At 39.1% G+C, this 16,107-nt stretch overlaps 1 protein-coding gene across 1 annotated transcript in view; it reads right to left on the bottom strand.

Moving 5' to 3' along the window:
• The window catches only part of Efhc2 (EF-hand domain containing 2), a gene marked incomplete at its 5' end in the record, with an annotated part of 127,647 nt that overhangs the window by 19,462 nt on the left and 92,078 nt on the right, over positions 1–16,107 (bottom strand). Inside the window, 3 exon segments of the mRNA XM_029562191.1 lie at positions 1,084–1,189; positions 12,675–12,767; positions 14,611–14,808. Of these exon segments, the coding sequence (XP_029418051.1) occupies positions 1,084–1,189; positions 12,675–12,767; positions 14,611–14,808 (397 nt within the window).

Raw genomic sequence — 16,107 nt, 5'->3', positions numbered from 1 at the left:
TAGGTTGTATCAGGATAAACCCCAAATCATGGCTATCATGGTTCTGTTCCAGCAGTGGACTCCCTCAAGGGGGGCAGTGATGACTTTTGTTTCTGGATGCCAGCACAGAGCAGAGAATCTGCTGAAAGAGGACACTTAACCTTCATTTGTCTGAAGGCTTACATCTATGAGTGAGGTTCAGAACTCAACTGATCCAAAGTCACTCAGATAAGTGGCAGAGCCAGATTTCAACTGACCTCTGTTTGACTGCATAGGCCAACACTGTTCCTCCACCAACTGGATGTTATAAGGTTTCCCCTAACACTCCAGGGTAGCTGTATGCCTGAGGATCTATTCCCAGAGGTACTCAGCAAGTTCGGGCCAGAATGAGCTGGTCAGCAGAGAGAATAAATGCCTCCTTTCTGGGAGTATCAACCATATGACATTTGCTTTATCAAGGGACTTTCCCAAGAAAATCAATTTCTGGAGCATGTTAAAATACAAACAAACCACCACCCACCCACCCACTCCTTAAAGACAATTGGCCCAAAGAGATGTTAGAGAATGCAGACAATTCCACAATGCTGAGAGCACCATCTGATCACATGAACTGTGTTTCCCCTAACCAAGCATTTTTCTACTGAATTTTTATTTTAAAATTGGCTCCACTGTGAAATGTGAATCTCCACAGCCTATTGTTTCACACATGGTAAACCTGCACACACATCCGCAAATACACTGAAGAGTCTTAACACAGGCACCATCTGAAATTTGCTGTTATGGATTATGATGATATTACCAGAATTCCTTCATAAGACTGTTTATATCCATTTATAACTGTAACCTATTATCCTATTTTCCATATAATTGGATGCAACTGAGGTTAAAAAATATTCAGCTGCATAAAAAAAGTCATGCTCTTACAGAGCAGATGTTTGCTCAGCATGGAAAGTGAATTAGCCTTTAACAGAAATACCCAAAATGTGCTCTTTCCAAAAGCAATGATGTTGCTACATTACATTGGAAAACAACTTAAAGCTACAGGATGCTAAAACTGTGAGGGAGGTAGCCATAGCTTATTTCTAAAATAGGCATAAAATTTACCTCTTTAAGGTATGGTGGGAATTGCAATTCAGGTATCGGATTCTTTCTCCAGTTCAGGGTAGAGAAAAACTCCTTGTAATTTATTTGTTTGTCTTTGTCTTCAAACCTGAAAACAAGAGAATTTGACTCAATCTGCAGCATTTAAGACAAAAATGCTTAAATTTTACCTTAAAATATATTATCATGTATGCTTCAATAACTAATGTTTTTCTTATTAGCTCATTATATACTTCTGATTTCCCAGAATATAAATTCTTCAATATCAGGGATCTCACCTATCTGGAAGGTGGTGGCAGTTGGTAGGAGTCCAATAAATACCTGGTACAGTTGCCACAGAAACAAATTTAATTAACTGGTAAGTAAGACCACCACTATATTTTAAGAATATTTGAAGGTCTTTTATTGGTTGGTATATGTCAGTAAAATAAAATATCTTTATAGCTCTTAAATTGCATATCATTTAAATCTTTAAGACAAGCCTAGATTAACTTTGTCTACTCAGAAAAGTAAAAGGTATCTTTGTCATTTATTATGTAGCCATAACAAGGGGTTATTTAGATCAATATTTGAAGTCATTAAAATAAGTTCTTGACATATTAAGTGCAAGGAAAGTTATACAATAATGCATATAATTTTTAAGATTTTCATTTTATTTTTATTATTTTAAACTGTGTGTGTCTGTGTGTATGTCTGTGTATGTCTGAGTGTGGGTATGTGCATGGAGAGGCCAAAAGAGGACATCAGACCCCCTGGAGCTAGAGTCATAGGCAGTTTGGAGCCACTTGATGTGAGTGCTACAAACTAAACTCCTGTTCTATGTAAGAGTAATATATGATTACTCTGTTTCATCCGCACTAATTTAAATTTGTAATTAGAACAAAACAAGCCCATTTTTATTTGGAACAAAAGGTAACTAATAATTATCTTGCACCATAATAGGTCAAAACTAATGAATATTAAATTATGGATGTAAGCTTAAATTCATTCTTAACTTTACATAACAGAATTTTGATCATTAAGAAATAATAATTTCAACACAATTTCTATACTGACCTAAATAGTACCTAACTACTTCTTGCTGTAATACCTCAAGCCATTTATCCTAAATTTGACAACATTCTACCAAATTTTAAGGAAAATTATTTATTGATCATGTTACACCATTTTTTGAAGGAAGTGATAGTCACTAAGACGTTTTTCCAAGTACTCTGCCCCAGGCGTCTACCCTTAAAATAGCATATCCATAATTAGTCAGAAGGCATTTCTCATTTCTTCTCAAAGTATTAAGAAAATAATAGCTCATATTTACAAACTAATAAAAATTAATAGAACCAAAAATGTCACAAACTAAAGTAACATAGATTCACCAATCTAAACAAGGGGGAATAAACAGAGATACCAGAAGACAGGAAAGGGAATTCTGTAATTCTTTTGTATACATTTTCTTTGGCCAAAAATTCTGGGATACAACTAAAGCATGCCGCCCCCTACCACTGTTTACCCTTTGAATTTTGGCTCACTCATCATTTCAACCCTTCTAAAGGACATCTCTGTTTATAGAAATATTTATAGGCAAAATATAGGACCATAATGTCTTTTATTTGTGTATGTTTTAGGGGAACGGCTAAAACTCAGCTAAAGATGTTTTGTGAGAAGTCTTTCTCTAGCAGAGAAACTTGATGGAAAACATTTCTTAATATCTGAGTAGAAACTGAGGTCAGAGAAGGAGATCACATAGGCTCTTTGACTTTTATTCTAAGGAAATCTAGGACCATAGTCTGTAGAAAAGTTATAGGATCTGCAACGTTCTGAATTATAAAGTCCCTTCCAAATTCACATGTTGAATCCTAAGCACCAAAGTGATGCTATTAGGAGGTGAGGCTTTGAAAGTAGTATTTAGATGATTACAGCAAAGCCTTCCTGAAATCAGTACCCCAGAGCAGGGCACAGTAGCACATGCCTATAATCCTAGCACTCAAGAGATAGAGGAAGTGAGGTTGGGAGTTTAGAGGCAACCTGAAACTATACAGTGATATCCTGCATCAAATCAGCAAGACAAATAAAAAAGAAAATAGAAGGGAAGAGAGCACCTCTGCCATGTGAGGACAGGGCAAGAAGGAATCATTCATAAAGCAAGCAGTGGGCCCTCAACCAAACACTGAATGTTTTGGCACTTTTTGCTTAGACTTTTCACTTTCTAGAACTGTAAAAAGTAGTTTTAGTCTATGGTATATTCTTGTAGCACCCTAAAGACTAAGATAGTCCTTAACATATTTTAAAAGGCTTATTCCAACAGCCTGATATGAGTAGAACATACCAGGCACCACAGAAGTGGCAGGCGGTTGTTAGCAATCTCTCTATATAGGGATCTACGATCTCTATAATGGTGGTTTAGGATAAAGGTGGCAGTAGTGAGGAGTCATCAATTCTGAATGCATTTTGAATATACGATCCTCGAAAGACTGCATATAGTGTGTAAGGGAGAGAAAGGGAGGTTTAACAGTGACTTGAAGGTTTCTCTTTCAGTGACTGGACAGCTAGGGCTGCAGAATGGAGGCAAGATCCAGAGGTCAGTTTTAGTTACACTGCTGAAGATCTTTTTCTTTTTGGTTTTTTGAGACAGGGTCTCCCTGTAGCTGAAATTGGCCTGGAACTCACAGCAGAGACCAGGCTGGCCTCAATCTCACAGAGAACACCCTGCCTCTGCTTCCCAAGTGCTGGGATTAAAGACTTGCCATCATGCCATGCCCCAAATTTCTCCTCTCTCTCTCTCTCTCTCTCTCTCTCTCTCTCTCTCTCTCTCTCTCTCTCTCTCTTTGTTCTCTCTCTCTCTCTCTCTCTCTCTCTCTCTCTCTCTCTCTTTCTCTTCTTATAGTGCCCACAGAGGGTGGAAGAGGGCATAGGGCACAGGATCCCTTGTAACTAGAATGACAGGTGGTTTGAGCTGCCTAATATGGATGCTGGGAACTGAATTCTGGTTCTCTGGAAGAGCCACAAGTGTTTCAGGTGCTTTAAACTACTGAGCCATCTCTTCAGCCCTATATATGCTATTTTTTAAAATGAGAAGTGAGAAATAGAGGCTGCAGAACCTGAAGTTCAGGGGCGAGATCTTTTTGAGGATTGAAGATGTGAGAATAATTTCCTATATAGATAGTATTTACAGATATAAGACTGGAATCTAGAAGAAATCACCAACAAAATAAGTTACAGAACAGAACATAATTGTCTGGAAATTCCCACAACATGAATTCCAGGAGGCACTTATTCAATCTTGTAGTTCAGAAATTCAGTATTTCAGTAATTTGGGAAGCAGGCAGTAGATTACCAAATAGATCTAGGGTTATATTCAGCTTCAAGTCTCACATGTAATCCACTCAACAGTCCTGTGAATTATCCTGCCTTAGCATATCATCCCTCTCTTTTACTACCCCCAATCTCAAACCACTATCACCACAATAGTTTCCCATTTTGAGTTTATTACTCCTATCTACTGTTTGTAGTAATCCACCCTACCCCCATTAGAGAAATCTTTCTGAAATAGAAATTCATTCAGATACTTCCTTGTTTGAAATCCTAACACACTTAGACTATAACCTCAGCTCCTTATCTTGTTCTATAAGAAACAACTTCATCTGCCTCCTGCTGACATATCTGATCACATCACCTGAAAACTTGTTGCAGTGTGCCAGGTCTACAGGTCTTCTGTGTCCCTGATCATGCCAAAGTGGTTCCCAGAAATGCAAGGGATCTGCACCTTCTGCTGCTCTTATCTGTGAAGGCTCAGCTAAAATAGTGCTTCCTTGGGAAGATCTTCCTGTAAGTTCCTCCTGTGTGAACCCTTTTGCTTGGATTTCTATTTGCCCTAGATGATGGCACTAGAACTTGGGCAAATTTCTAGAAGCTACCATTGGAGGTCCTATTAGACTTTGTTGTAGCTAAGTCTGATAGTTCATGTTTCCCTGTGATCTCCTAGCCTCACCCTTCTTTACTACCCAACTCATGATATGTCAAACTCAATACATCGAATTATTTGTCCATTTAGATGGATATTTATGAAGGCTATTTCTGAGCCAAATGACACTCAAGAAGGATCAAAGGTGTAAATGAAAATATACACAGTTTTAAAATGTATGAAATTTTTTTGAGAAGAAATGAAAGGTTTCATCTTTCCCAAGTCCCAGAACCAGGCTTAAAAGAAGAATTAGCTAATGTGAGAAAATACGCCAAGGTTTCCTTTGCAGTTCTGTCTTAGAAGACCTCAGTGTACATAGGAATCCTCTCAAGGGGTAGAGGGGAGAAATGAACAAACACTCTTTCCGTTTAAAGGGATAAGCCTAGCTGAAGCTTCTTGGAAGAATTTTTACTCTGGGGAAGTGGGCAGAGTAACAGGGAATCATGATGGTCTATCCACCAATATTTCTCTCCATTTTATACTAAATCTCATCTTTCACTTATAAAGGAATAAAAATAAGAATACAAAAAGAAACATATACAAATACAAAGATAGTCGGAAAAAAGACAATGGAAAAGAGATTTCAAAATGTGCTGCAAGACAAAAAACAGATCCTGGATGAATAACTGACTTGGTAGAGTAGAGGAATGGAAGCGGAACTCTGAGTGTCACAGAGCAGAGCATAGACAGCCCAGGCAATGTGGCCCACAAAACTCCTAAGAGAATCAGGGCATGAAGACTCCAGGTGCCAATAAAGGAGGTAGAAGATGGGATACTGAAACCAAGGATTGTTTGAAAGCAAAATTGGTTGAACCTGTAAGTATTTTGCTGTGCTGTGCCTCTCCCACTAGGGTATAAAGGCTTGAACTCTAAAGGAATTCAACGAAAGAAGCTTCAGTCTTAGGGAGACAGAACATCATAATGACAGCGACAGAGGAGAGCGTTCCACCCTGAATTTAAGGGTACTCATCTCCTCTTCCCCTTTCCTGCTTCTACAACATCAGTGACCACTTTAAATTCTCCCCCCTTTTCCCATCCCATCCTCCCTCCTACTACAACAGAGAAAGACAGGATTGTTTTCTCAGTATTCTGAATGGTTCCAGATAAATTTCTAGATTCCAACTTCTGGATATTCCTTAATGAAGATGAAGCTATAGGACCTAACTGTGTAATGAAATTAATTATCAACAAAATATTTCCTGCTTCTACCAAACATCCCTCATGAAGGACAGAAGTCAAAAGTGTAACAAAAGAGAAGACAGGAATGGAGGGGGGTGACATTCAGGAAGCAGAGGGAAAGATGTGAGATGAGAACAGAAGACTACAAGAAAGGAACATGTGGCATAAAAACATGTTCTTGGAGCTAAAAACATGACAATAATAAAGAGATGCAATAGAAAAGTTGGAAAATAATGGAGGAAATTCTTTAGTAAATACATCACAATGAAAATAGGAAAACCGAAGAGAAAAATATCCAAACTTGAAAGATTTAAAATCTTAAAAATAGGAATAGAAGAAATTATTAAACAGCGGAAAATTTCTCAGCAATAAAGAGAAGTATCTCTAAACTAGAAGACCTCAAAAGGTAGCAATCATACTAGACACACACACACAAACACAGAGAGAGAGAGAGAGAGAGAGAGAGAGAGCCTCATTATGAACTTCCAGAACACCAGAGATAAAGAGAAAATCTCGAGAGCATATAGGAATAGAAACAGTAATGAGAATCTAAATTATGCAAAGTCTCAATCATGATCAAAACAGCAGGTTAGTAGACATTATTGACAATTGAATAAATCAGAATATAATGGTATGTGCATGCTACTTAACATGGTACACACACACACACACACACACACACACACACACGCAGGTGAAACACTCATATACATAAAATGAAAATAAAGTAAAACAACAACAAAACCTCAAACAAATAAAAACTTAAGGGGCCTTACAAACAGGCAAAGAGACCCTGAAACATGCTTTTCTCAGTAATAAACTTGGACACACCAGTTCTGGACGAGCACTCTGAGCTGGGAACCTGCTCACTTGGAATTAGTCTATCTTCTTTTCTGCTCCTAAATTCTGCACAGAGCTTCTTCCCTAGACCACTGATGTGGTGAGATGTTTTTCATTTGCTATTATTATGTCATATACGTCCATTCATGATACACCATGTTTGACATAAGAATGTAAGAGAGAGAACCAGGAGGTGAAGCCACTTCCAGTTCTAAAAACAAGACAGGCTTGAGGAGGTGGAAACAGAAAACTGTTCCGAGATGGAGAAAGGTTTAATTATGAGGGGAGCAAGGACAAGTATGTCAGGACCAAAGTTGTCCCTGAAGGTTATTGATTCTGTCATTCACCATGGAAGCCTCTCTGTCTCATGGAATCATTTGCCAAGTCCCAACCATCTTTTCAAAGTATTGTGGAAAAGCTTATGAATCCTATAGAAAACAGATCTCGTTTTATAGTCACAATAGGCTTTCAATCCAAAATATGATCCAGATTCTCCACCTGAGTTTTCTACTTCACTCCACTCCAAAGGAATTTGAAGTTTACTAAAACTCTCATCCACAGTCAAAGGATGGAGATTTGCCACTTTGGAAGAAGCTCATTTTAAAAGGCTTTGAAGCCAATTCCAAAGAAGAACTTTCTATGGCAACATTGTTGGAATCAATGCCCAGCCTTCCAGGGTGACTGCCCTAAAGGGCAAAGCTAATTCTGGCTTTTAAGTGTTTCTATGCTTGTTAAAAAGTCAGTCTCCTTGCTTTCAAGTCCCGGCTCATACTGCTAAAGTGTTTTCCTAAAGCCTCCATAAATTCTTCTTTTCCCTTTGATACTCCAGCAATCCACCATTTCCTTCCCTACACACACTAAAAGACATGTTTGTAGGGGAAGGGGGAGGGAAGGCAATTTCTCTGGTTCCTCTCTAAATAATAATGGCCCCCAAACATGCCTCCCCAAGGCCTTGCTAGGTGGGAGTTCTTAGAAGTGCATCTAATGGGACATTTGACTGATGTTCATGTTCCCTTTCCCAAGAATGATGAATAACTCAGAAACTGCAGAAGCCAGCCACCCCCTTGCCACAGGGAATAGTGCTGAGCTGCTTTATTTTTACCGCCCCCCCCGGAGGTGAAAGGCTTAGTGGAGGCTGTATTTTGCCCAAGAGGAACCTGCTTCCCTTCTGTTGCACTGGCCACTTCTCTGCTTAGGGGAATGGTCCCAAAGGGAGGGGAAGACAGTGAAGCTCCATTTTGATGCACTTAGTTGCATTTAGTTTTTTGTTCATTACCAGACAGTCCAGAAAGTATACTCAGAAACACCTGGTAAAAGCCTGTGACGCCAGATGCTTGAGGAACGAGAGGAGCTCTGAACCACTGCTGTGGTTGGACACATTAAATTTAGAGTTGGCAAGACAGCATCACTCAGGTAGCTAGTAAGAAATTGGCTATATCTCTAAACAGCCAGGCCTTTAAACTGCAGTTCTTACTCCAGCACAGAGATGCTTGGTGTGGTGGATCACAGCTGTCAAATATGGACTATAGGGGTTATCAACACTCTGTTGATCCCCTCTGCATGGTTTTGGATTAGTTTTTAAATCTTTCAACTACAAATCACTTTGTATTTGAAATTTCAGAAAGCCTCTGGGTGGCTATATGGATATGCATGTGTGACACAGAGAGGATGAAGAAAAGGAGCAGAACAGAGGAAGGGAGTAGAAGGAGAGACAGAGAGAAAACAAGTGCTTCTCTATGAAACTTTTGTGAGCACATCAAACTCTGAGAAGCAACATCCACATGGCTCAGTGCTCACCCTTCAGCCTCACCATTAGGTATAGCTGGGTAAAATCACATGAGACCAAGTCGTGCTTCTGACAGGGGGCAGGGCTGGGCAGAACATAATGAGATGATTTTAAAGCCCTGCTAACTTTTTCCATTTTAACTGATCTTTCTGGATGAGGCACCAGCTCTCTTGGGAGGCCAGTTTTAAGGCATTCCATGGAACTCAAAGGCAGCCATAAAAGACTAGCTTGAAGCAGCAACTCTGAGAGAAGAATTGCATTTGAATTACCAGTTATTTCCCCATCTAGATTCAGGAGGTCAAATGGGAGAAAAGGCCACCTTTTTACTCCCTAGTCTTCCTATAAGCAACACAGGATGAGATGACCTAGATTTCTCTCCATTTTTTTGAGGTTTAAGAATCAAAATTTCTTGCTTAGGAGTGAAGGACATTCACATACAAATATATATTCACAGAGGTTGCATAGACAAAGACCACATAGCTAGGAAGTTGCTGACTGGGACTTCAGATTCAGGTATGATGGGTCCCAAACACACATGGTCTTGGAGGCCTCAAAGATGAATGGACCATAGTCCTATCTCTTGGAGCTTGGATAGAAACAAAGGTTTAGGGTGTCATGTAGAGTTGTTCTAACTCTGTTTGAAATTCACTTTGGCATTAAGTACCCTTTTTCAGTGAGTCTCCTTATAACTCCATGTTTATACTTATGAAATGAGAAAAAAATGCCTATCATCAATTAAGATACAACTTTTAATACGCTCAAGAATTCACAAAGTATTCCTGGGTCCTTACTACGATATCAATACAAAGTGTCACTGCTCTGGTTAATGGGAGACAGCCACTGATACACAGAACTGAAGTCTAGTACTTTGTGCATTCGTGACATGAACTTGTGTGGTGACTAAGGTGATATCATGCCAGCTCTCACAAAATAAACTGCTGGGACCTGAAGCAACTACAGGTGAAAAGACTGTGAAGTCCACATTGCAGCTTGGGTTGCACTAATGAGGAAAAGACCTAGCTGAGTTATAAAACAGACATCTTACCACCAAAGGAGAAATGCCTGGACAACCATCACTAGGGAAGAGGCAGCACGCAGTCCTGTAGTCATATTGGTTTTCATTTTGTGATCTGAATTTACACAGCTTAACAGTTGTTCAGCCTCATCCTAAGCAGGTAAATCTACCCATGGGCACAGTGTGCATTGAACTAAATCAACAAGCTCCATGCCTGTCTCCCATGGGAGACTGTAGACGTCAAAGAGAGCTTTGACTTAGCGTGCCATGAGGATGGCTGTGCAAAAAGAGACTCTCATCAAGGCTCTGTAAAGCCCTGTGCAGTCTGTGGGGAACAATAAGAATGTAGAATATAAATGTAAACTGCAGGCTGATGGGCCCATTAGGAATTAGGGCAGTCTTTGAAAGGAATCTGCCGAGATGATGCAAAACACCAAGCATGTGACCCAAATCATGGTAGGGCATATTGGAGGGAGAAGAGAATGGGAATGAGACATTTTCTAATCTGATTAGTCTGAAGTTTCCCCTGAGTTTGGAGAAGGGTCACTGCACAATTAGAGGCAAAGTTAGACTGAACATAGTCTGCTCAGCGGCAGAGAGGGATGACCTCCTCAAAGCTAAGCTGGGCTTGGAGACAGAAGTGTGCAGAGATTGGGGTGACTCTGAAATAAATTGTGGAATAGACTTTTTGTTTTTCATGTCAAAGCATAAAGCCAAAGACAAAACAGTCTGCTGAGGGAATGGGACCATAATGACTTGGTGGCCTCAGCACTGTAAAGAACTGTGGGTCCTCCCGAGGCCAGGCTCCCACATCATTGGACTTTCCAGGACAACTTATCCTCAAGCCCATCAAGAGATAATCTAATAAAGATGTGCAGCTTCCTGACCAGAGGACAGCTTAATGTGTGAAAAGCATCCAAATCCAACAGACAGGAAACAAGGCTCCCTTCACAAAGGATGCAGGTTTCTTCCAGTTCAGGTCTGAGTTGCACTGGGTGGACTACGGCCTCTGACTCAACTTCTCTCCTAGTCCTCAGTCAATAGTTAGCATCAGGTGCTGTGCCAGGTATTTCTGTATGTTATCTCAATGAATCCTCAGAACCCACAGGAAGTAAGTACTAGGAAGCAAATTAGATCATCCCTTCTTTGCAGGACGGAATCTGAGCTTCAGATAGGTCAAAAGTCTTTTCAAAAAAAATATTTTATTTATTATTTTTATTTTATGTGTGTGTATTGCCTGTGTGTAGGTAAGTGCACCCATGTCATGCAATGCCCGCGGAGGACAGAAGAGGCTGTCGGATCCCCTAGAACTGGAGTTACGGACAGTTGTTAGCTGCCATGTGGGTGCTGGGATTTGAACCAGGGTCTCCTGCAAGAACAACCAGTGTTCTTAACCGCTGAGCCATCTCTCCAGCCCCAGGTCAAAACTCTTATAGAAGACTGTAGTAGGTGTACAGGTAAGCAGATTCAAAGAACACAAGAGACAAGGGGAGAATGCCCAAATTGTCAAGATGTGACAGCTTGTTGCTTATTCACAGGTGGTAAATCAAACACATTTGGCGTAGGTGTCCGCATGTGGATGGACCAAAAGTCAAGTCACAACTCTTCATTACCAGGTAAGGGACAAAAACAGAAACATAGCATTGTGAGAATCCTTAGGAAAAAAAATCACTCCAACCATCAGTGAGGAAACATGAGAAAACTTCATGGACACAGCACTGTTTGAAAGGGTTCTTGAAGAGCTAGCTTTCAGTAAATGAAGAAAATTGGAAGCCATTTCCTACTAAAGAAATGGCTGGAGAAAAACAAAAGAGCAAGAAGGCAGGGGATATACATGGGAAATGTCAGATGATCCATTTCTCTGGGTTATGGGGAAGAGAAAGGAAATGCCTTGGGAATGTAGTGACTATAGAGAATCCAAGGGCTGCTTACTTTATCTCAAATATTTTACACCAGGATGACCCACTTACCCTCCACACTGCTACTAGAAAATACAAGCAAACAGACCTAAAACAAACAAGCTAAAACAAAACAAAAAAATAAATGGCGATGGTTCTCTAGAGAATTCATCCAGGTCAATTTACTGCATATCCACATCCAACTAGATTTGCCTCCACTGGGATCCTTCTCCTGACACTTTAGACCCTACTTCCCCTACACAGGAATTTTATTTATTTATTTATTTATTTATTTTTTGGTCTTTTTTGAGACAGGGTCTCCCTGTAGCCCCAGCTGTCCTGGAACTCACTATGCAGACCAGGCTGGCCTTGAACTCACAGAGATCCGCCTGCCTCTGCCTCCCGAGTGCTGGGATTAAAGGCATGCGCCGCCATGCCTGGCTTTAGGAATTTTATTTTTATCTTTTCCTTTACTTTCTCCTTCTGCTTCATATGAAGATTCCTCACTCCCGTCCTGTTGAAAACAATACTCCAACAAAAAACCTTGAACCAAGAACAGAGAAGGAAGAATTCAAAGCCAAGGAGTTGATCTTTCTTTACAGAACAAAGAAATATCACAGGTTTGTAAAGAGTAGCACATGGACATCTTTGCTCTTAGAAGATGCTATATTTGAAGACAGATCTGAAACTCCAGAGACCAGTAGAAGCTGAAATAATAATTTATAATAGGCATTCTAAGATTAAAAATTATGACTAAGTTTTCCCTTTATAATACTTAAAAGGAAGTAGGTTATTAATGATATGATCAAAACAGTCAAGGGTAAATAGAGGATAATTAAAGATAGATGGGAAAGCAGGTATCATCTCCTAAACAAAAGTATACAGAACAACCTGCATCAAGGGAGGGAATCTCTTACTTACTTGGACAGTAAGGTTCCTAGAAGATCATCACTCAATGGTAACCTGGAGGCCTTGCACATCCTTTTGATGTCCTTAGTGGGTAATACACCTTTTCTGTATTAAAACAGAAGAAATGGGTTTTTATGTACTGTGTGTCTTGTTAACAATTGCATGATATAGGAAACAAAACATAAGCATTCTATGTCCTAAAATGGAAGTATGAAAACTGGCATTGGAATCTACCATAAGGAAAAACAGTCATATTGCATTTCACCAACTTTTTCCACTTCAAGGGTCACCAGATTCTGTCCGTAGGAAGGCCTTTTAAGATTCAGATTCAGATTCGTGGTTGGTGATAGTGTAGCCTATTAAGGCTGTAGCCACGAGTGTTGCTCTAAGTAATTGATCTGCATTCTTGATCACCAGTCAAAAATGGTTCTGATATTTGAAAACATCTCCTAATTTGACAGGCATTTAGAACCTCCAACACAAGTATAATATGACTTGGGGGTATTTTTCTGGACTTTTCCTTGGACCCAACTCCAACTGAGGCCTTAGCATTCACTTCAGTTTTGTCAGAGGCAAATCAATGCTCTCAAGCAGTGTTCTTTCAGGCACACACAAAATTAGAACCCAAAGGAATAAAAGTGGGTTCTTCCTTTGCAATGAGAATGTTGATGTCTACAATCAAAGCTTGTTGGATCTAGGTACACTCAAGCTGTGTCATCAAGCAGTCCTAAAATTCCCAGTAAGTGCTGATTTAGTGAAGGAGGGTCATGCTTGTCACCCTGGGGAAGTTGGGCTACCATAGTGGAAAGCACAGTCAAGTTTATGCAAAGCTCACTCCACACATCCTCCAGAAGGCTCAAGGAGGCTTTAAAGATACAAACAAATTTCATAACAAAAATGCATTATGGATTAAGGGGAAAACCAAATTCATTTTAAAAATGCCATGGGACTATCAAATATGCTTAGGACATGCACCTGACCGCTTAGTATAGATTTTAATTCTGAGGGTAAACAAAGGAGTCCTAGGAAAGAGAAGTGACAGTGACACACAGTACTAAGGTTTTAAACTTTACTAGCATTAAGCTTACCTACATATTTACTTACTAAGGTTACTTACAACTTGTACTAGCTAAAAGCTAGATTCCTAAATCCAGAAAAAAAAACAATAAATTCATATCCCCCTGCCCACTTTATCAGCTGTGCAGGTAAAATGAGTCCAAACACACATCAGGATCACTGTATCAAGCTGCATATAAACCAATCTGAGACTGGAGAGATGGTTCAGTAATTAAGAGGTTTTGTTATTTTTCCAGAGGACCCAAGTTTGTTTTCCAGCATCCACAACCACCTGTAACACCAGCTACAAGGGATCCAATGTCTTCTTCTTCTGACCCCCTATAGGCTCTGTGCTCATGTATCCATGTGCACATACCAACATACATACATAAAAATTAAAAATAAGCAAATCTTAAAAGGGTTCTTAAAAATGATCAAATGAAAATGAACACAGATGAGTAATGTACTAGAAACAGGTCATTCATTATCTTTAAAAGAGATAATTTCAGAGAAATTCTGTAGAAAGTTTCTTTGAAGGTCTTTGATCTGTATAATGTGAAAGTCACAATTTATAAGTCCTAATTAGTACTAAAGTAATGTCAGATGACATATTACCATTTAACCCTGGAACATCTTCACTTACTATATATTTCAGTCAAAGGCATTTAAAAAAACCCTGAAAATTCAAGAGAGCAGCCTATTCATTTAAAGATTAAGGACCTTCCCTAAACTTCTCTTCTCCCCTAGGATTTAAGGTCACTTTGCTAAAAATGTTGAGTATGAAAAGGCATGACAATTTCCTTTTTGCCCATTTGAAAATACATACATTCATTCATTACTTAGGTTCATATAAACTTAAATGATTTATTAGAATCAATAAAACAAAGCTTACTTTTCTCTGTCTTCATACATACAGTTAAAAACAATTATGTCAAAATTCTCAAACATATTTTTCTTGAACTTTTCATGGACCCGTGGAATTAAGTAAGCAATATCTGGTTCCACAATCTCCGGCACCTGATAGTGACGTGCAATGGTTATAAACTCCTGTTCTATGAGCTTCCCAAGAGTTATGCTCATCAGTATGTCTCTGTAAACAAAATAGAGAAACACTTACAGAAGGGCATGCAAGAATATTTTATTTCTCTATTAAACATTTTCAAATTACATTTTACAAAACTTCTGCTGTATCTCAGAGGACAATGATTATTGATGACTGTTTTCAATGTTTTTCTTTCTTTTTCAGTACTGGGGATTGAACCTAGGCCTCATACATATTAGGCAAACACTTTAGCTATATTCCTACTCCTAGTATTATTATTATTATTATATTTTGAGATAAGTTTTCATTAATTTACCCAAACTAGCCTTGATCTCAGTCTGCGACCAGGGGGCCTTGAATTTCAGATCCTCCTGCCTCAGTCTCCCAATTATCTGGGATTACAGGCCTGTGCCACCAAGCCCAAAAACTGTCTGTTTTTAATTTATTTTCTATACTTAATTATGGAGCAGCAAGAAGGCACCAATCAATGCAAGAATGAAAAATCAGAGGCATCATAGTTTTTAAATTAAAAAGTATTTTCCTACTTTGAGAACAGCTTACAACCAAAAGTTAGTTGTTGAAGTCCCTAAATGGTTAAAATACCTGCCACTAAGTGCATGACTTTATTCAATGTCTATTAATCTTCCTTATAAGAAACAGTAACTGACTTGGGTCTCCAGTCTCCCAGGGCACAGGATTTATATATCAATAAACTACTGGATATGTATAATGAAAGATATTTTGTGCTTGAGGAAAGCAACAGTGCACATTTCTGTAGTCAAAAGTAAGTGATACACCCTGGCAATGAGAAAACTTAAAAGATCCACGTAAGATTCTAGCTGTCTGAGTCCTTAGATGACAAGTGGCATTCAGATCATTTGGAAGTGCTAAAAAGCCAAACAATAACAACAACATACTAATGACAAGGACCCAAAGCCTAGCAAATGGTCTGTAGTGTTTTCAATGCATTCTTTGCATGAATGCTATGCAGAAGAATTACATGAAAACCATTAAAATGCAAAATGTCATGGTGGTTACATGAATAAGCTTCCACGAAAATTTATTTACTGGAAATAATTCAGTTCTTAAGACTTCCAAATAAACAAGGGAAAATTAGGTTTTATTTGCTTTTGTACTATAGATGAATATTTCAGAATAATGGCTTTTAGTTTTTTTTTTAATAATTCTGGTCAATATCACTATCATTTAGGGAACACAGAAAGCTACATGTGGTGGTACACTTGGGAGACTGAGGCAAGGAGAATTGCTGAGTTCAAGGCAAGTTTGGGCAAGACCCTATCTCACACACACACACACACACACACACAGAGGCACACACACACACAC

The sequence above is a fragment of the Nannospalax galili genome, unplaced genomic scaffold (assembly GCF_000622305.1).
Source record: "Nannospalax galili isolate Female #2095 unplaced genomic scaffold, S.galili_v1.0 scaffold2350, whole genome shotgun sequence".
NCBI lineage: Eukaryota > Metazoa > Chordata > Mammalia > Rodentia > Spalacidae > Nannospalax > Nannospalax galili.
The sequence above is the reverse complement of the archived record's forward strand: the minus strand, read 5'-3'. Positions and strand labels throughout refer to the sequence as shown.